Source organism: Scyliorhinus canicula, chromosome 19 (assembly GCF_902713615.1).
Source record: "Scyliorhinus canicula chromosome 19, sScyCan1.1, whole genome shotgun sequence".
Lineage (NCBI taxonomy): Eukaryota > Metazoa > Chordata > Chondrichthyes > Carcharhiniformes > Scyliorhinidae > Scyliorhinus > Scyliorhinus canicula.
In genome coordinates this window covers 65,393,484-65,414,299 of record NC_052164.1, presented here as the reverse complement: position 1 = coordinate 65,414,299, position 20,816 = coordinate 65,393,484, and the positions used below count along the sequence as shown (strand labels likewise).

At 49.1% G+C, this 20,816-nt stretch overlaps 1 protein-coding gene across 8 annotated transcripts in view; it reads left to right on the top strand.

Moving 5' to 3' along the window:
• LOC119953908 (CMP-N-acetylneuraminate-beta-galactosamide-alpha-2,3-sialyltransferase 4-like) overlaps positions 1 to 20,816 on the top strand; it is a 232,030-nt gene that overhangs the window by 179,036 nt on the left and 32,178 nt on the right. For 6 of the 8 annotated variants that reach the window (XM_038778570.1, XM_038778569.1, XM_038778576.1 and 3 more), the window contains 3 exons: positions 1,116 to 1,209; positions 15,698 to 15,769; positions 15,874 to 15,974. In XM_038778570.1, coding sequence (XP_038634498.1) covers positions 1,116 to 1,209; positions 15,698 to 15,769; positions 15,874 to 15,974 — 267 coding nt within the window. The remainder of the gene's footprint in view (positions 1 to 1,115; positions 1,210 to 15,697; positions 15,770 to 15,873; positions 15,975 to 20,816) is intronic. The other 2 variants (XM_038778575.1, XM_038778574.1) reach the window with 1 other exon arrangement.

Genomic DNA, 20,816 nt, shown 5'->3' with positions numbered 1-20,816 from the left:
CCTCTGTCCTTTCCACACTGAGGCTTAAACCTGTAGTAATGATTCTAATACCAACATCGTCCCTTGGACATGAGTTGACAAAATTGAGACAGAGTGTAGGATTTTGGGACAGGAACCAATGTTGGGGCCGGTCAAATAGGTTGGTTGGGGGGAGGGGGGGGGGGGGGGGTTGTTGGTGGTCACAAGCCTGCTGTGTGCTGGGAAAGGGCCACTTGACAATGATTGTTTTTTGCTGAATTGGTCAACGATTGGCCAAAGGGGACCTCCCAGCTCAGAAAGAGATGAAGCCTGTGCTTCAGATAAGTGAGGGGGTTCGCTCTGACATATTAAACTTTTCAATTTAAGGATGACCTTGAAATCATTGCCTTGAAAAAAATCTCACCTGGTTCAATAATGTCCATTTAAGGAAGGGAACCTGCTGTGACTCCAGACCCATAGCAAATGTGGGTGACTCTTAAATGTCCTCTAAAATGTCCAAGCAGTTGTATCAAACTGCTCCACGCTGGGGGTGTATCTAAACCACTGCAACGGTTCACCACCACCTTCTCGAGAGCAATTGGGGAGAGACAATGAACTCTGGCCTAGCCAGCGGCGCCCACATCCCATGGGGTAATTTTCTGTTTAAATTGTGTCAGTGTTCTGTGCAAAATGGGCAGTTTTGTTTAGTAACCCATTTTCTTAAATCCACCGGGTGCTTGCACAATGGGAGATGCCGCTTGGCGTTTGGCGCAATGAAAAGGCTGTGATCTAGCGGGAAACTGTCAACAAGCTTTGGCTGTCCGAAGGCTCAGACAAACGCAGCCCTCTCAAAACATTCAGCTTCAGCTGAGCCAGAGTACAAAGAAATTGGGATGTTCCTCCTTCAGAATTATTTTCCAGCTTTACAACGGCCAGCAATTAATAAAAATGTGTCTAAAAGCAATTAATAAAATGTGTCTAATGTTGCCACCGTTTAGGACTTCGAGGGTAGTTGCTGCAGTAATTGAAACTAGTTTCGGCTCTGTGCGCGGCACTTTGCCACGTGTTTATTGTCCCCCTGCTTATTTAACACCTCCTTGGAATGTACGTGATTTGAGCGGTGGAAATTAATTTTTTTTCTTGTCTTTTTTTTATAGATTGTTCTAAGATCTTTCAGCTTCTCTTGGTTCTTACCATTGTTATAGTGATGGTGATCCTTTCCACCCATCTGACGCTAAAGGCAAATTTTCAGTAAGTCTCTCCCTAGAGCCTCCTTGTCTGTCTCCCAGCTTCGCCGAGCAGTGGCCAAGTCTGAAGGATTAAAGTCACCCGTTTAACATGGGCCCCAGATTATATAAAAGCAAATTACTGGGGATGCTGGAATCTAAAACGAAAACTGAAAATGCTGGACAATCTCAGCAGGACTGACTGCATCTGTGGAGGGAGAGAACAGAGCTAATGTTTTGAGTCTGGATGTCTCTTTGTCAACAAAGTGAGCACTTCACACATCGCCAGTGGATTCCTGTGGATTCTCATGGGTGGGCAGGTCATGTGGGAATTCTTGCTCACAGGAAGAGAGCCTGGAGGCACTGGGCCTGCCGCCCCAGTGCTCGGCGGGGAGTGGGGGAGGGGCACACTCGACTGGGGGCCGTCATGGGAGGGGGATCTGCTGGGGGGGGGGGGGGGGGGTTACAGCCGCACGTGGCTCCACAATGCCAACCTCTGGATTGTGTGTACCCATTCCGGGGGGGAACCCGTGTCCCTGCCCGTCTGCCCCACCGACCACCCATAACCCCCATCAACTGTTGAGGCCTCTTGCCATGTGGCTGAAGGCTATTGCTGAATTGGCAATCGTGGTTAAGTGCGCACTTCATACATCCCGAGTGGATTCCCGTGGGTGGACGGGCCATGTGGCAAGTGGGAGTTAGTGTCCAGCTTCCCAATCAGACCGTGATGCCTGAACACTATGGGAGGCCACACCATGGACGCAGCAGCCAACGTCTCAACACCCAGGGAATGGGACACAACTTAATGTTTCACAGGTGTCCAACAATGCCCCACTCCCCCGATAGTGCTACCCCACTCTCCCCTCCACTCACTCCCCCAATTGCCACCCCCCCCACTACCTTCCCAGTGCCCTCAGTGATCCGTGATGTGCTTTGACTTCCTTGCTCTACTGCTATGTCTAGGTGAGTCCCCAGGATGCACATCAGAGGTGGAGGCCTTTGATGCACTGGCAGCTGTCCTCTGGTGGTTCTGGGGCTGGAGGGCCCCGGCTCACATGTCAGTGGCACATGCACATCGCTGCCGCCCTGTTCCATATGCTCACTGCGGGACGTGGCCTCACCAGAGGAGTGGAACACTGGGGAGCTGGCGGCCTCCATCCCCTCTACGGGAAGGGTCCAGGTTGGCACCCAGTGTCCTCTCCTCCCGCTCGGTACCCATCGGGCCCCAGGGTTCACCTTGGGATGGAGGGGCAGCTGGTCCAAGCCCCAGTTGCCCTTCCATCATCTACTCTGCCAGCCCTGGTGACTCCCCAATGTCTGCGCCATCATGTCAACGCCCTTGGAGATGTTCTTCAGTGTCTAGGACGTCGTCCGCACTGCCTCAGTAATGCCCACCTGCGACTGGGACAGGCTCCGCAGCGCCTCGGCCATTCCATTTGAGAGCAGGACATGTCCCACATCATCAAGGTCAGCCTGGGACTGGGTCATGTCTCCCAGTGAGTCGGACATTCTGTCGAGACCTTTGGCCATGGCCATCACCGACTATACAACGCCTTGGACATCTCCACTAATGCTGCTGACGTTGTGCACCAAGCTCTCCACTGCGGTCGCCATCCTAGCAGTATTGGCCTTGGTGCCGCGCATTGGCAGTGACATCTCCTGCGCCCGTAGTCTCTGGTACTCCTCCAATCGACTATGGACGTGTTGAAGTGCTGCTGACATCTCCCTCTGAATGACCCGGCAGCTCCCTAACGTCCTCAGCTCCGAGATAGCCTGTTCCACAGGCTCAACATCAGGTTGCGACCTAGCTAGGTCTAGGGATCCAGCAACCCTCCCGCTTCTGTCTCGCAAGGGGAGTTCCTCCTGCACCTGATGTGCATCATCAGCTCTGTGGTGCTCATAGATTGTGCCCCAGATGCCTGACCACTAATGTTTCCCACCGAGATATCTCTGCGCTGGTGGAGGGTGGGGCTGACAGCAGTGCCACGACTATTATGCTACCATCCTCGGAGCTCTCCTCATTGGTGGTCTCTTGGGAGTCAAGGGAGGAGGCCACCCCGGATGGGCTAGCACCATCGGCTGGAGGACCTGAGAGAGACTGGACAATGGTCAGTGAGAGGGATGGGTCAGTCAGTAAGGCTATAACAACTCATGTTTGACAGATCCTCCGGGTAGGCCCCAGTGGATCTTCACCTCTGCGGCGTGCGCCAACCTCTGCATTAGTGACTGCTCTGTCCTTGGCTACATCAGTCACTTCCAGGGCCCGTTCCTCGAAGGTTATGAGGATTCTTCTGTCCGGCACCCCTCCCCAGTCTGGAAGTCTGGACTCTCTCCTGGTGATTGTGGGAGAGATTCTCCTGTGGGGACACAGAGAAGGCATTGTTAGTCACACGTGTGGTTCACGGTGGTGGTGGGGGCTGGGGTTGGGGGGGGGGGGGGGATGAAGGGAGAAGCGGGTGAAGGGAGGGTTGCGGGTACATGGAGGGTTGGGGGAGGATGCTCGCGTGGGGTCGGAACGTTCTTGGAGGGGCTGGGGGGGTGGGTGGTGTCAACACACCCATGCTGCCTGGTGTAGGTCGTTGACCAGGCCACTCCTCCTGGTCACGTTTCCTGAGCTGACGGCCGCTGCCACTTCATCCAGGGCAGAGGTAGCTGCCCTGTGGCTCACCCTCCGGGACCCTCGGGGAGGACAGGACATCCCTCCTGGACTTGACCGCATCTAGGAGCCTCTCCAGGTCTGCATCTCTAAAACTGGTTGGCTATGCAAGCGCTGTTTATGTGCTGCTCCACCTTGTTAGCAAGGACTGACGATCGCCGTCCCGGTTAATTGGCTGGCGAGCCTTTATTTATGGCATGAAGCCTTGGGGCATCCTTACGTGGACCAGTTATTGTTGTATTGCATTGCCAGGCTCAAAGCTCATGGCAGTTTCTGCTCGCTACTGCACTTGGAACACTTTTTGGAGAATTATGTCCTGTAGGATTACGGGGAAAGAGCAGGGGAATGTGATTAATTTAGCTATTTCAAATGGCTGGCACGTGAACAAAAGGGTTAAATGGACTGCTTCTTCGCATCATGATGTTTGTGATTCCCTGACATCTGAGTGAGCCAATGCTGTTGTTACAGCCTTCAACTAAATCTCTCAATAATCACACTCGGTGATGAGTTCAGATGATTTATATTAAAATGATGCCTCGTCTTGTATACCTGTTGGAGTGGTGGTGGGAGTGGGAGACCTAACGCTTATGAGCAGGATTGTATGTTACGGGACAGTCTGTGCTGACTACTGAACCATTGGAACTGGCCTTCCGGAACTTTTGAAGGCTGCTTTGGACCACCAGCAAAGACAAGGGAAATGTCCCTCTAGCTTGCTTCGAATGCCTTTGTTAACTGTGTAAATCTCTGCGCCTACGGCTTTCACTGTACCTTACTTGTAACCAAAACATTTACTGCTGTGATTACAGCTGTGATTGTAAGTAACAGCTGACCCACTTCCCGACATTTTTTTTTTGGTGGCTTTGAATTAAGCAAGATAATGGGAGGTCATTTAGCATGGCAAGTATTCGAGATTGGACAACTGATTGATTGGATTTATTTATTTATTTGATGGATGGATACAGCCAATAACAATTCAGTAAGCTTGGTACATTGCAGAATTTGGCAATGGACACGTTTCCACTATTTTGTTTACCCTGCGCAAACCCTTCATCATTTTGAACACCATCATTAAATTTTACATGGAATCATAGAATCCCCACAGTGGAGAAAGGAGACCATTTGGCCCATCAGGTCTGCACCGGCCCTCCAGAAGAGCACCCTACCAGGGTCCATCCCACACAGACATGGGGAGAAATGGCAGTGTCACCCAAGGCCAGAATTGGACCTGGGTCCCTGGTGCTGTGAGGCAGCAGTGCTAGCCACTGTGCCAACCTGTTAACCCAACCCTTTCAGTGCACCAGCCGTAAAGCAAAAAATAAAGCTACTTTAAAAAGTAGTTCTCATTATAAGAAATAAAATACACATAGAGACGGGGAGTGTGTTAAATCCTGTTAGCCAATTTCATTGACATATTGAATTTCACTGACTGCCAACTTTACTTTTCTTTGTATTATTGCTCCTGTGCTCTCAAGCTGTAGTTCAGGTACAGGGTATAACCCTCTCCCCTTGAAGGCAAAACTGGAGGAAAACTGACAATGATGGGAGTAGGGGGAGAGGCTGGTTGAGTTTGCTGTGAGAACAGTGGAGGAGGCTCAAGTGGCGTGTGCATGCTAGCATGAATAGGATGGGCCGAATGGCTGTTTCCGATGTAATCTATGTAGTTTATGTTCCCCAGGTTTGGCCTATCCCAAGCGGAAGACCCACCCCATGTGGAAACATCTATAATATCTGAGTAGCTAGATAAAAGAGCTAACACAGTAAGAATAGGTTGAACTGTCTGTCACCTAGTCTGCAAACATAGTGGTCGGCACAGTAGCACAATGGTTATCACTGTTGCTTCACACGCCAGGGTCCAAGGTTCGATTCCTGACTTGGGTCACTGTCTGCACGTTCCCCCTGTGTCTGCGTGGGTTTCCTGCGGGTGCTCCGGTTTCCTCCCTCAAGTCCCGAAAGACGTGCTGTTAGATGAATTGGACATTCTGAGTTCTCCCTCAGTGTACCCGAACAGGTGCCGGAATGTGGCAACTAGGGGCTTTCCACAGTAACTTCATTGCAGTGTTAATGTAAGCCTGCTTGTGACAATAAAGATTATTATTATTACCTGAATTTTCAGGTGTGTGACTGCTCGACACCCACCATCCTGAGAGTCGACACTGAACATATCCCCGCTGACTCTGACAGGTTCCCTCAATTTTACACTCAATTCAGCTCTGATTGGCAGCCAGCGGGACACCCATCTGTCCTCGAATGGTGGTCCCAGTTGGAGAGCTGCTGGCCAATCAGATTGTAGTCCCGGGTGTAGGAGGGAAGGATGTCCCCTGGCGGGGTCAGGAGGGTCTGATTGCGGTGTCAGGGGATTAGCTGGTGGGGGAAGGAAACCCGGAGCTCCCAGTTCCCTGAGGGGAGAGTGCCTTCAGGTTCAGTTACACCCTCCACTGCCCCCACCCACCCCTTTGTCGCCTGAGATGTAAATTTCTCACATTTTCTATTTAGCACCTCGTTCCCACCAGCCTATAACTTGAGGCTGAGTGCGAAAGGGCCCTTAAGGAGCCATAAGTGGTCACTTAAGGGCCTTCGACAGGGCATGGGCGGGCTTTCGGTCTGAGGCCCTGCCCGCCCCACTGTGAAATTGTAAAGCGATTCAGGGCGGGCAGGATGCTAGATGGAATTCTGTCCATGAAATTAAATGTTCCCCGCCCCCCCCCCCCTTCCAAACCAGCCAGGGGGTGGGGATGTGGAGGAAAGTGCAGTGTAAAATGTTAGCCCAACAAAACCAGCCTGATTGAGAATTGCAGTTTAGAATTCAGCAAAGGAGGACGAAGGGACTATTGTCACTAAGGAGGTAGTGTTGGGCAAGCTAATGGGGCTAAAGGTAGACAAGTCTCCTGGCCCTGATGGAATGCATCCCAGGGTACAAAAACAGGGGGCGGGAAAATAGCAAATGCGCTCGCGGTAATTTACCAAAATTAACTGGACTCTGGGGTGGTTCCGGCAGATTGGAAAACAGCAAATGTGATGCCACTGTTTAAAAAAAGGAGGTAGACAAAAGGCAGATAACTATATAGCTTAACTTCTGTAGTCGGGAAAATGCTTGAATCTATTGTCAAGGAAGAAATAGCGAGAATCTGGATAGAAATTGTTCCATTTGGCAGGCGCAGCATGGGTTCATGAAAGACAGATCATATTTGACTAATTTAGTGGAATTCTTTGAGGACATTACGAGTGCGGTGGGCAATTGGGAACCGGTGTATCTGGATTTCCAGAAGGCATTCGACAAGGTGTCGCACAAAAGGCTGCTGCATAAGATAAAGACACATGCGTCATGGGTAATGAATCAGCAAGGATAAAGGATTGGTAACTGACAGAAAGCAAAGAATAGGGTTAAATGGGTATTTTTCTCATTTGCTATCAGTGGCTAGTGGTGTGTCTTGGGGATCAGTGTTGGGTCCGCAATTGTTCACAATTTACATGGATGATCTGGAGTTGGGGACCGTGTAATGTGTCAAAGTTCACAGATGACACTGAAATGACTGGTAGAGCCAAGTGTGCAGAAAACACTGAAAGGCTGCAGAGGGATATAGACAGTTTAAGTGAGTGGGCAAGGGTCTGACAGATGACACAAAGTTGGGTGAGGTTGGCGGGTGAGCTGCGAGGAGGATGCAGAGATGGTTTAGTGTGATTTGGGTAAATGAATGACAGAATCAGCATAATTTGGATAAATGCGAGGTTATCCACTTCGGTTGCAAAAACGGTACGGCAGACTATTATTTTTAGGGACATTAATTAGGGTGGGGGGAGAGAATGTGCAACAAGGCTTCGATGTCCTTGTACACCAGTTGCTGAAGATAAGCATGCAGGTACAGCAGGCAGTAAAGAAGGCAAATGGTCGCCGCATTGACTGGAGGTGAGGCTTAGCATAAGGCAGGTGCAGAGGTCGGGATGGAGGCTAGATTCAGGTCTGTAGGAGGATGAGGGGTTTTGTGAAAAGCTGAGGGCGGCGATTGGGGATTACATGGAGATTAAACAGAATGAGAAGGTGTCGGTGGCCACGTTCTGGCAGGCGTTGAAGGTGGTGGTCCGAGGGGAGATTATCACGTTGAAGACCACAGGGACAGGAGGAGGAGGGAGGAGCATGGACGGCTGTTGTACGAGATAGATGAGGCAGACAGGAGATATGCGGGGCCGCAACTAAAGAATTGTTGGTGGAGAAGAAAAGGTTTACAGGGGCAGTTCAATAGGTCGACGATGGGAAGGGCAGTGGGGCAGCTACGGTGGGCAAGGGGTGCAATTTGAATATGGGGAGAAGGGAGCTGTATGCTGGCACACCTGCTGAGGAAGCAGGCTGCGCCAGGGAAATTTTAAGGGTGTGAACAGAGAAGGGGGTGGTCGTGTCAGAGCCAGGGGAGGATAAATGAGGTTTTCAGGCGTTACTATGAGAAGCTTTAGAGGGCTGAGCCAGGTGGAGAGGAAGGAGATTATGGGACGGTTTCGGGATGGGTTGGAGTTTCCAAGGTCGGAGGAAGAGAGGAGGCAGACATTGGAGGAGCCGCTGGGGCTGAGGGAGGATTGGCAGCATTGGAGGGGGGGGGGGGGGGGGGGGGGGGGGGGGGAGGGGAGGGGGAGAGGATGAAGTCGGGGATGGCTCCAGGGCCGGACGGCCTTCTGGCGGAGATTTATAAGGCTTTTGCGACAGAGTTGGCACCACATTTGTTGGGGATGTTTAGTCAGGCGTTGGAGAAGGAGAAGCTGCTAGAGACACTGACAGAGGCATCGATCACGTTAATCCCGAAGAAGGGGAAGAATCCATTGTAGTGTGGGTCATAGAAGCCCATTTTGTTGTTAAACACAGACACAAGTGCTGGCTAAGTTGGTGACAGGGAGGATGGTGGGGAGGGATATGTGCCAGGTGTGGTCGCTGAGGAGCAAACGGGTTTCGTAAAGGGCAGACGGCTCTCTAGTAACATCAGGAGGCTGTTAAATGTGGTAATGACTCCTTCACTGGGCTGGGTGCCGGACGCCATTGTTTCTATGGATGTAGAGAAGACTTTTAATCGGGTGAGTGGAGGTATTTATTTGAGATCTTGGGTAGGTTTGGGTTTGGCCTGAAGTTTATGGCATAGTTGTGTCTGTTATTTGTAGCCCTGGTGGCAAGTGCATGTACAAATGGGATGAGTTCACGGAGTTTGGGGCTGCATGGGGGAAATGAGACAGGTGTGTCCTGTTTTTGTTCGCGCTGGCAATTGGACCCTTGGCGATGGCCCGGGGGGGTCTGTTGTGTGGCAGGGGATTTGTGGAGGATAAGCAGGGGAGCAGCGGGTGTCACTTGGGAGCACCTGTTGCTCATGCCGGACCCATTGGAGAGTATGGGTAGAATAATGGGAAATTGGAGAGGTTTGAGGCCTTCTTTGGGTTTAAGTTTTATGTCGGGAAGAGCAAGGTGTTTCCGGTGAATGTGGCAGGGTGGGGTCCAACTTGGGGATGTTGCCATTTAAGGTATCTACGGACAGGTTCAGGTACTTGGGGATTCAGGTGATGAGGGAATGGGCTACGATGCACAGGTGGAATTTGACAACCTTGGTGAAGGTGATTTTGGGCGGATTTGAAGAGATGGGAAACATTACACCCGACACTGGCAGGGACGGTGCAGATGGAAATAATGAATGTGCTCCCAAGGTTCTTGTTCGTTCTCCAGACCTTTCCAATCTTTTTCCCTGAGGTCTTCTTCTGGAAATTGAAGACCATGATTTTGGAGTTTATATGGGCGGGGAAGGTGCTGAGGATAAAGAGGGCACAGCTACAGAGGCAGAAATGGAGATTGGCACTCCCAACCCTGCTGAACTATTATTGGGCAGCAAATGTGGAGAAGGTGAAGTGATGGTGGGGGGAGGGGAGTGGGTCAAGATGGAGGAGATTTCCTGTCAGGGATCCAGTGTGAGGGCTTTGGTGACGGCTCCAGTGCCGCTAGCTCTGGGTAAGTAAACGGGGAGCTCGGTGGTACAGTCGGCGGTTAGGGTGTGGAATCGGCTGCGGAGACGCTTTGTTGGAGGGAATGATTACTTTAGCGATGGAAAGGGATAGGTATAAACCGCAGGGCAAGAGTTATTGCTGGGGGAAAGGCAATTATGATGCGATGAGGCAAGACTTAGGATGCATCGCCTGGAGAGGAAAACTGCAGGGGATGGACACAATGGAAATGTGGAGCATGTTCAAGGAACAGCTACTGCGTGTCCTTGATAAGTATGTACCTGTTAGGCAGGGAGGAAGTGGTTGAGTGAGGGAACCATGGGTTACTAAAGCAGTTGAAACACTTGTCAAGAGGAAGAAGGAGGCTTATGTGAAGATGAGACGTGATGGTCCAGTTGGGTCGCTTGAGAGTCACAAGTTAGCTAGGAAGGCTCTAAAGAGAGCTAAGAAGAGCCAAGCGAGAACATGAGAAGTCTTTGGCAGGTAGGATCAAGGATAACCCTAAAGCTTTCTATAGGTATGTCAGGAATAAAAGAATGACTAAGGTAAGAGTAGGGCCAGTCAAGGACAGTAGTGGGAAGTTGTGCGTAGAGTCCGAGAAGATAGGAGAGGTGCTAAATGAGTATTTTTCGTCAGTATTCACACAGGAAAAAGACAAAGTTGTCGAGGAGAACACTGAGATACAGGCTACTGGACTAGAAGGGCTTGAGGTTCATAAGGAGGAGGTGTTAGCGATTCTGGAAAGTGTGAAAATAGATAAGTCCCCTGGGCCGGATGGGATTTATCCTAGGATTCTCTGGGAAGCTAGGGAGAAGATTGCTGAGCCTTTGGCTTTGATCTTTAAGTCATCTTTGTCTACAGGAATAGTGCCAGAGGACTGGAGGATAGCAAATGTTGTCCCCTTGTACAAGAAGGGGAGTAGAGATAACCCCGGTAACTATAGACCAGTGAGCCTTACTTCTGTTGTGGGAAAAGTCTTGGAAAGGTTTATAAGAGATAGGATGTATAATCATCTGGAAAGGAATAATTTGATTAGAGATAGTCAACATGGTTTTGTGAAGGGTAGGTCGTGCCTCACAAACCTCATTGAGTTCTTCGAGAAGGTGACCAAACAGGTGGACGAGGGTAAAGCAGTTGATGTTGTGTATATGGATTTCAGTAAAGCGTTTGATAAGGTTCCCCACGGTAGGCTATTGCAGAAAATACAGAGGCATGGGATTCAGGGTGATTTAGCAGTTTGGATCAGAAATTGGCTAGCTGATAGAAGACAAAGAGTTGATGGGAAATGCTCTGACTGGTGTCCAGTTACTAGTGGTGTGCCACAAGGATCTGTTTTGGGGCCGTTGCTGTTTGTCATTTTTATAAATGACCTGGAGGAGGGCGTAGAAGGTTGGGTGAGTAAATTTGCAGATGACACTAAAGTCGGTGGAGTTGTGGACAGTGCAGAAGGATGTTACAAGTTACAGAGGGACATAGATAAGCTGCAGCGCTGGGCTGACAGGTGGCAAATGGAGTTTAATGCAGAAAAGTGTGAGGTGATTAATTTTGGAAGGAATAACAGGAAGGCAGAGTATTGTGCTAATGGTAAGGTTCTTGGTAGTGTGGACGAGCAGAGAGATCTCGTTGTCCATGTCCATAGATCCCTGAAAGTTGCCACCCAGGTTGAGAGGGTTGTTAAGAAGACGTACGGTGTGTTAGCTTTTATTGGTAGAGGAATTGAGTTTCGGAGCCATGGGGTCATGTTGCAGTTGTACAAAACTCTGGTGCGGCCGCATTTGGAGTATTGTGTGCAGTTCTGGTCGCCACATTATAGGAAGGAGGTGGAAGCATTGGAAAGGGTACAGAAGAGATTTACAAGAATGTTGCCTGGTATGGAGGGAAGATCATATGAGTAAAGGCTGAAGGACTTGAGGCTGTTTTCATTAGAGAGAAGGAGGTTAAGAGGGGACTTAATTGAGGCATACCAGATGATCAGAGGATTAGATAGGGTGGATATCGAGAGCCTTTTTCCTTGGATGGTGATGTCCAGCACGAGGGGACATAGCTTTAAATTGAGGGGAGATAGATATAGGACAGATGTCAGAAGTAGGTTCTTTACTCAGAGAGTAGTAAGGGCGTGGAATGCCCTGCCTGCAGCAGTAGTGGACTCGCCAACACTAAACGCATTCAAATGGTCATTGGATAGGCATATGGACGATAAGGGAATAGTGTAGAGGGACTTTAGAAGGGTATCACAGGACGGTGCAACATCGTGGGCCGAAGGGCCTGTACTGCGCTGTAATGTTCTATGTTCTATGTGCGGGAACCACAGGTTTAAACCGGGGGAGATGGATGGGATGCATGGGAAGTGGAGGGAGGTGGGGATGGTGAGGATGAGAGATTTGGGAGAGGTCTGGATGAGATGCAGGAGGGGTTTGAGCAGCTGAGGGGAGTGAATTTAGGTATATGCAGGCCAGGGACTTTGCACAAAAGGAGTGGAAGACGTTTCTGCGTCGCCGGAGTACACCATATTGGAGCAATTGCTGCTTGCAGATGAGTTGGGAGATGGTGGGATATGGGCCAGGCCTCAAGTGGTGAGGATCAAGAACAAATGGGTAGAGGAGTTGGGGGGAGACGGGGGCAATAAGCTTGGGACTGTGGTGTGAGGCAGTGTGTAGGGTGAATTCAACCTCCTGCATGAGGATGAGCTTGATTCAGTTCAAGGTGGTGCGTATGACCAGGGCAAGGATGAGTCGGTACATTCAGGGGGTGGTCAATGAGTGCGAGAAGTGTGGGCGAGGGCCGGTGAATCATGTGCACCCGTTCTGGGGTTGCAAAAACTGGAGAGTTATTGGGAAGCAGTGTGGGGGAGGAGGTCAGTCTGGACCTAATGGTGATGATCTTTGGGATATCAGAAATGCTGGAGGGGAAGGGGCCGATGTCGTAGCCTTCACCTCTCCCAATTGCTCGGCGAAGGATCTTGCTAAATTGGAGGTAGGATACGGAGCCAGGGATGGAGGCCTGACCTGGGGTACCTGTGCGCATATCTCCGGTTGGAAAAGATTAAATTTGAGTTGAGGGGGTCTGGGGGGAGGGAGGGGGGGGGGGGGGGCTTCGAGACACAGTGGGGTATGTTCATGGCAATGTTTGAGGAATAGTTCATTACAGGGGGTGGGGAGAAGTGAGGGGAGGGTAGGGGGTAAAAGGGGAAAAAACTGTACAAACTATGGGCCGTGAGGTTGTGGTCGGTGTTCTATATGTTACTGTTTTTTACACGTTTGGAATATATTACATTTTTTTAAAAAAGAAGGCAAATGGTATGTTGTCCTTCATTGCAAGAGGATTCAAGTACAGGAGCAGGAATGTCTTGCTACAATTGTACAGGGCCTTGGTGAGGCCGCAACTGGAACATTGTGTGCAGTTTTCCAAAAGGGAACAAAGTCCTTGAGCGAGCGCGTTTAGCCACGTGTTTCCCGGTACTCGCAGTTCCATGGCTCTACAACGCAACTCGTGTCGAATAAGGGACCTGAAGGCTGAGGCCACACGCAGCCCCGTTTTTTACAACGGGGAGCTCTGCTCGACAGAACTCCCCTTTGTAGCAAGTGTCCCAATCACTGACGCCCCCAAAAGAATCCCCAACCTCCTACCTATGTTTCTATATATTTGTGTTGGGCTAGGGGAAACACTGGGGAGTCAGTCTCGGTGATTGTTGCTGCCGAATGCCAGCATGGGTACAGTGGGCCAAATGGTCTCCATCTGTGCTGTAACCGTTCTGTGATTCTCGGCCATGTTCCATCATCCATCGTTTTAGCCTCTTTCCAATCCCTCCTTCTGATTGGGCATCTTATGACCATGCTCTACATTAAAAATGTTTTTTATCCTCATCCCCAACTAAGATGTGGAGATGCCGGCCGGCGCTGGACTGGGGTGGGCACAGTAGAAAGTCTCACAACACCAGGTTAAAGACCAACAGGTTTCTTTGAATCGCAAGCTTTCGGAGCGCTGCTCCTTCATCAGGTTAAGGGCAGCTCTCTGAAAGCTAGTGGTTTCAATTAAGACACTTTAACCTGGTGTTTTTACTGAATGTTACACATTTCAGCTTTTGATGTTGCACTGCTGTGGGAACTTAAGCACCGTTCAAATCTTTTACCTATTTTCTCCCTCCCCATGGTTGCTTTTTAAATGGAGCTAATGCTGTTTGCATTAGTCAGAACTGTACTATTTCCTGTCCCTTTGCCTTTCTATTTCAGTGATGAGAGACTCATTTTTCAAACGGGCGTTGCATATCTGGTATCGGTTGTGTGTCTCGGTGCGACCTGGTGACTTTAACCTGAACGGTTGCTCAGGGGAACGTACACTGAATTTGCGGAGCCATTAGCCACCTGCTTGGATTCTACCTATGCAGAGTCCCAAATGTTTCTGTTAGTTATTTCTGAGCTCGGAGCTTCTTCTGTTGGCTTCTAACGGCACTCTGTGCCCATGAAAATGAAATGAAATGTGTGACAGTGACATTTAAACTTGTGAAGGAGACGAGTGGCATCTGGTTTCCCATCAGACACACCAAGGGTGGGGTGTTGATCTGATCAGAGATCGAATAAATCCCCCTCTGCTCAGCGTCAGGCGTGTACTGCTGCCTCAAGAGCACCACCTACTGTCTATTTGATAGCTTTTCATACCACCTGTCCTCTTGACTACACAGAATGAGTGCGATTTAACTAAATGGGAACAAAGTCCCATAGCGAGCGCGTTTAGCCACATGTTTCCCGACGCTAGCAGGCTGTAAAACATGACTTGTGTTTGATAGGGGGCCTCAATGGGGAACACGTGGCCGAGGCCGCACACAGCCCCATTTTGTACACTGAGGATTGTGTTAGATCTCACTAGGCGTTGCAAGCTGAGGTAGATCCTGGGAGTGGGGTCTCCAGGCTTCGATCGGCCACGTTGCAGGTGATCTGCTTTTCGGGACCAGTGTGGCCATTAAATCGCACCCAATATGTTTGCTGCAGTGTTGAAATCTCTTTCTGCTTTGTGTGCACTTTTAAGGTGGGCATGCTTCCAGAACTATTGAAGTCCATGTGGTGTAAGTACATCCACAGTGCTGTTAGGATGGGAGGTCTAGGGTTTTGACCCAGGGGCAGTGAAGGAACGGCCGATGTAGTTCCCAGTCAGGATGGTGTGTGGGAGGAAAATTTGCAGACTGTGGTGTCTGCGACCCTGGTCCTTTGAGGTGCCAAAGGTGGCAGGTGTGGAAGGAGCCTTGGTGAGTTGGTGCAGGGCATCTTGTAGATGGTGCACACTGCTGCTTCTGTGCGTCAGTGCTGGAGGGAGTGAACGATGCAGTTCAATGATGACACGGATTGAGGCCGCCCAGAACTATTTTACACCAGACCCACTGGGACGGGTTCCTTCATGTGGAGAGCTGGTGGCACAGTGGTATTGTCACTGGACTAGTAATCCAGAGACCCACGGTCTAGGGACCCGCGTTCGAATACCACCGTGGCAGGTGGTGAATTGTGAATTCAAATTTTTAAATCTAAAATTAAAATAATAATCTTTGAGTATCACAAGTAGGCTTACGTTAACACGGCAGCAAAGTTACTGTGAAAAGTCTCATGTTGACCATGGAATGATTGTCGTAAAGGCCCATCTAGTTCACTGATGTCCTTTAGGGAAGGAAATCTGTCGTTCCCGACCTGGTCTGTCCTACATGTTGTCCAGATCAAAAGCAAATGTGGTTGACTTCTAAATATCCTCAGTGGTTGGCAATAAATGCTGGCTTGGTCAACGACGGCCACATACCGTGAAGGGAAAAAAAATGTTGAACGTTCAGGGTATAATGGGCCACGACATCGAGTCCCATCACTCGTGGGGTGACAACATTTCCTTTTTGCGTTTAAAATTTGTCTCTGTTTAGTTACAGCGTGGAAGATAAACCAAGTTGCCAAGTTGGGTATTCAAACACGTACAGCAAGCAGATAATATCTAAGTAAGTCATTTCTTCAAACCTTCGCCTCACACTGAGATCCACTTTCCAAATTTCCTGATTGCGTCTCAGCCAGTTTTAATCTCCTACTTTTATTTTTCTTTCAGTTTCACTCGAAACACTGATTTATTCTTGAACTTAAATAAAATTTGGTGGAGGCAGAATGAGCCTGCCTTCGATGATTTGCCGTACGGACTCAAAGGCAGCGGTGAGCAATCTTCAATCATTTTAATTGATTAATTGGCAAGAGAGTGAGATAAATCCCGTTGAATGTTGAGGCTTAAAGTTGCCTTCAAGAAAACTTCTCATCACTTCCTCTTTGGCAGGATCACCACCTGCTCATGAGGCAGAGTCGGGGCGGGGCGGGGGGGGGGGGGGGGGGGGGGGGTGTGAAAGAACGACCTTCCATCTCTCTCAATCGGTGACCCTACCATGCAAATACCACATAGACCTCCTCCCCCACCCACACACTTCCCCCATTATTGTGTCCAATGAGTTCAAGCTTCCCTCACCTCTCTTGAAAAGTCTCTCTTTGGAATGATGAGATGCTTGGCAGCAATGGGGTTGTAGTTTTAGAGGTGGCCAGTGAATGTTTGGTGGTGTATCTCTCACCGTCGCAAGCATTGGGAGTGGACTTGAGGAAATCCAATGGGCTGAGGCTATGAAGCGGACAACGTCCATTATCTTGGTGCATCGTGATCATTTGTTTATCATGAGCATCCTCCATAGTTACTGAGGTTCAGGCTCAGTAACTTCACGGGGTAGGTTCATGAAACACTCTTGAAAGGAGCAAGTTATCCAATGCAGCAGATAGTTCCTATTCATTGATGGCTCTATGTTTACCTGATGTTTTTGTTGTGCGTTGTTCCAAAATGCTACTGGTTTAACTCAGTTGACTGGACAGCGGTTCGTGATGCAGTGCAAGGCCAGTAGCACAGGTTCAATCTCTGTACTGGCTTAGGTTATTCATAAAGGCCCCGCCTTCTCATCCTTTCCCCTCGCCTGGGGTCTGGTGATCCTCAGGTTAAGTCACCACCAGTCAACTCTCCCACTCAAAGCAACCTCTGGTCACCTGAGACTATGGCAATCTTACTTTCCTTTATTGCACCAGCATCTTTCTGAGATAACATAATGGCCTCTGCATGGCTCCGAACATTCCTCCACCCCCGCCCACACATCTGTAAGGATAGGGTGATATTATGCTGAAGTGGACTTTGGCCATTGAGTCCAGGATCTGGTAAAGACCTGACATTGGATAAATCCAGACCATGGCCATGACTGTGCCTCTATCTGTGTTGTACTGGAGTAGACTGTGTGCAGGGCTTTCTGGCCTTTCCTGCCAGCGGGATCGGAAGATACTCCTCCTGAAATGCGGGTTCCCTGCCGGCAGGACATGCGAGCCATGCAAAATGCCTTCACTGCCGCAAAACATGGGAGGGGGACAGAATGTCCCGTCCTGTGTAAATTTGAAAAGAGATTTCATCAATAAATGACTTTATTTTCTTTTCAGACCAATTGAAGGAAGTTGATAGGACAGGAGAAAGGGCATTTGATTTTGGTTGGGGCTGTGGGAGGACTCGATGCATGACCGCCTGACATAAGGATGTGTTCTGGCCCACACAACATTATCGTACTTGACCCTAATCTGAAAATGCAAAGAAAGAAAACAACTTAAAAATTCAATTGTACAGCTTTGGAAATGATTAGGTTGTAATGTCAAACACTTGTAAAACATAGCTGATGCTGCCAAGGTTTTATGGACTTCACAGCCCTGAAACATTCCCCCCAAAATTAAACATCTGTCCAACATGTATTTGGCTTTCAAAAATCCGTGCCTTAACAATGCATCTGATAAGTTAAAGCCAACCATTTAGAGATGTACAGTTGGACAGTAAAATCAGTTAATTGGGTTGAACTCTCTTTAGTAATAAACCAATACAACACAGAAGAAAGCCATTCGGCCCAACATGTCCCTTTTGGTCCTTTGCAGGAGTTATCCAATGATTTAGGTTACCCAGTTCTTTCCCCTTAGTCCTGCCGAGGCTTCAATTTCCCCTTGAAAGCTATTATGGAACCAGCTGCCGCTGTGCTTTCAGGCAATGCAGCTCAAATTTTCCAGACCTTTTGTGGATGGGCTGGGTGGCGGGAAGGCTGACAAAATGGTAGTGGCGGGTGAGGGATGGTGATGTCATCCTGATGTCTTCTCACCGTCATACAATTCTGCCAGCGGTGTGAAAGCTGGCAGATCAACCACTCGCGGGGAGGCCAGTTAGCCATTTAAGTGCCCAATATGGACTACTTGCCTCCTGTGTTGAAATTTTACCTAGTGTCTTATTCATAACTTTAAATATTGGCTCTTGTGTTCATATGGAAGTTTCTGGAACTGTGTTTGGTTTGAAAATGGACAACGATGAACTGTTAAGATGGCTGCCAAGCAGCCATGTGACCATTGCCTGTTCAGTACAAACTTCTACTAAGCTTCTGGGAAGTTCTGAATTCAATAAGCATGGGTGGGGACCTCTCCCTGGAATAGACATATCCAGACAGCGCCATTCTCTGGAGCACATCCTTGTCATTGTTCAGAGCTTACTCAGTGGATTCTTTGACACTTTGCAACTCAACAAAAGACAGCTGATGAGACCAGTTATCGACAAGTTCAATGTGGAAGATCAGCATCTTTCTTCTATTGTATATCAATGGCTTTTAGCTTCAAAACATTCTGGGTGAACAATGGCCGTTGACCATGTGACCAAACTGGCTTCTATCCTTATTATCCCAAGACCAATAAGAGAAGATGGAAGAAGGACACTCACAAGCCAATAGCTGAAGAGAAAGGCTGCACAACCTTGAGCTTTAAGAACCATCAGTCATCAGAGTAAGAAAAGATACAACCTTTTCCATACAAAACTTATTGATTATGGGCAATAAGAAAGTAAATATTTTCTGTCCATGCCAGGATGGTTTGTACTGCTGGGTTGAAACTTAAATTTTTTTTTTAAAGTACCCAATTCTTTTATTTTGCAGTTAAGGGGCAAGATAGTGTGGCCAATCCACCCAACCTGCACATCTTTGGGTTGTGGGGGTGAGATCCACGCAGACACGGGGAGAATGTGCAAACTCCACATGGACAATGTCCTGGGGCTGGGATCGAACCTGGGTCCTCGCCACTGTGAGGCAACAGTGCTAAACACTGCGTCACTGTGCTGCGCTGCTGGGTTAAAACCTGATGACCTCTTACTGGGTTCCATGTGGGGGGGGGGGGACCTTTTATAAGAATGCCAAGTCAGGGGCTGGTTTAGCTCACCAGGCTAAATCGCTGGCTTTTAAAGCAGACCAAGCAGGCCAGCAGCACGGTTCGATTCCCGCACCAGCCTCCCCGGACAGGCGCCGGAATGTGGCGACTAGGGGCTTTTCACAGTAACTTCATTGAAGCCTACTCGTGACAATAAGCGATTTTCATTTCATTTCAAGTCCCACTGTGGGGTCCAACCGGTGGCAATGACCCCTCCTTGTGGCAATGGTTCTGCTGGTGTCCAGTGACAAACTCTGCCACTGATTGCCAAGGCATGGTGCCCCTGACATCCACTTGCTTGTCTTTGAGAGTGTCCGTGTCGTGCAGCTGTAATGTCAGCAGTTGCCACTGCATGTGGTGGCATTGCTGAGCTATCCGTTCTCTGATTGGGCTGCTCACAAATGCCACTCTGGATCCTGATGAAGCAGAGTCGCCTCCGGCCTATGACCTTGGCGGAGGCACTTCCTACCCTTCACAAAACTCAGCTCTATATTTCTCCTCATCAAAGCCCGCTATGTAAAAGTGAAATCTGTCCATCTGGACTTTGGTTCCATTGGCAATTATCTTAAACCTGCATCATCTCGTTACTGGTCCTCCTGCCAGTGGACACAGCAACTCCTTATTCATTCAAATAATCATGAAACCCTCTCTTGAAAGCCTCGATTGAACCTGATTTTTTACAGAGAGTAAAACAAGTAGACGCAGAAGAATTGACCATTTCCACCTTTGTTTGCCGGTCTATTTTATATCCCCAGCCTAAGAAGAAAAGTTTAGTTGTTAAAAGAGGTGGTTCGTCTGCTCATTCAGTCGGTGATGAGCCATTTGAACCCTAAGAGGAGAAAGCAAGAAATGTCCAGAGACAGTACGACAAGAGCCATCCAGCCTTTGCGTTTTCATGGCCAGGAGATGCCACTTACCCTTACCTGAAAGTCTCATCTGCAGAGAGAAGATGGTAAATGGTGCGATGGTACCAAGCCAGTTAAAACACCATTTGCAGACAAGACATCCATCTCTTGTGAACAAAGACATTCAGTACTTAAAGGACTTTAAGGAACTACTGGATGTAATTGTGGAGGACCAAACCGGGTTTGTAAAGGGGAGGCAGCTGGTGGCCAACCTAAGTAGGCTGTTCAATGTGATTATGATGCCCCCGGAGAGTAGGGAGGTAGAGATAGTAGTAGCCATGGATGCTGAAAAAGCTTTTGACCGGGTAGAGTGGGATTATCTGTGGGAGGTACTAGGACGGTTCCGGTTCCGGTTTGGGGCGGGGTTCATCGACTGGGTTAGGCTATTATATCAGGCCCTGGAGGCGAGTGTACGGATGAACAGGATGACATTGGACTACTTTAAACTGCACTGTGGGACAAGACAGGGCTGCCCTCTCTCCCCTCTTCTGGTTGTGCTGGCCATAGAGCCACTGGCAATTGCACTGAGAGCTTCTGGGGGCTGGAAAGGGTTGGTCCGGGGGAGGGGAGGGGGGGGGGGGTGTGGAGGGGGAGGGGCTAGGGTAGAGTAGAGTAGGGGGATAGGTAGGCAGGTCCGTGTGTGAACAGAGCCGGGTTTGCACTATGTTTAATTTGTGTCTTGACTTTTTTTTTCGACTGTACAATATCACTTTTTCTATATGCCTAAAATACCTCAATAAAATTGTTTAAAAAAAGAAGGACTTTAAGGAACAAGACATGAAGAAGACCAATCATGTCTGATGGGGTGTGTCCAGGCATCGGAGAAAGCTCAAGAGACGAGTTACCTGGTGGC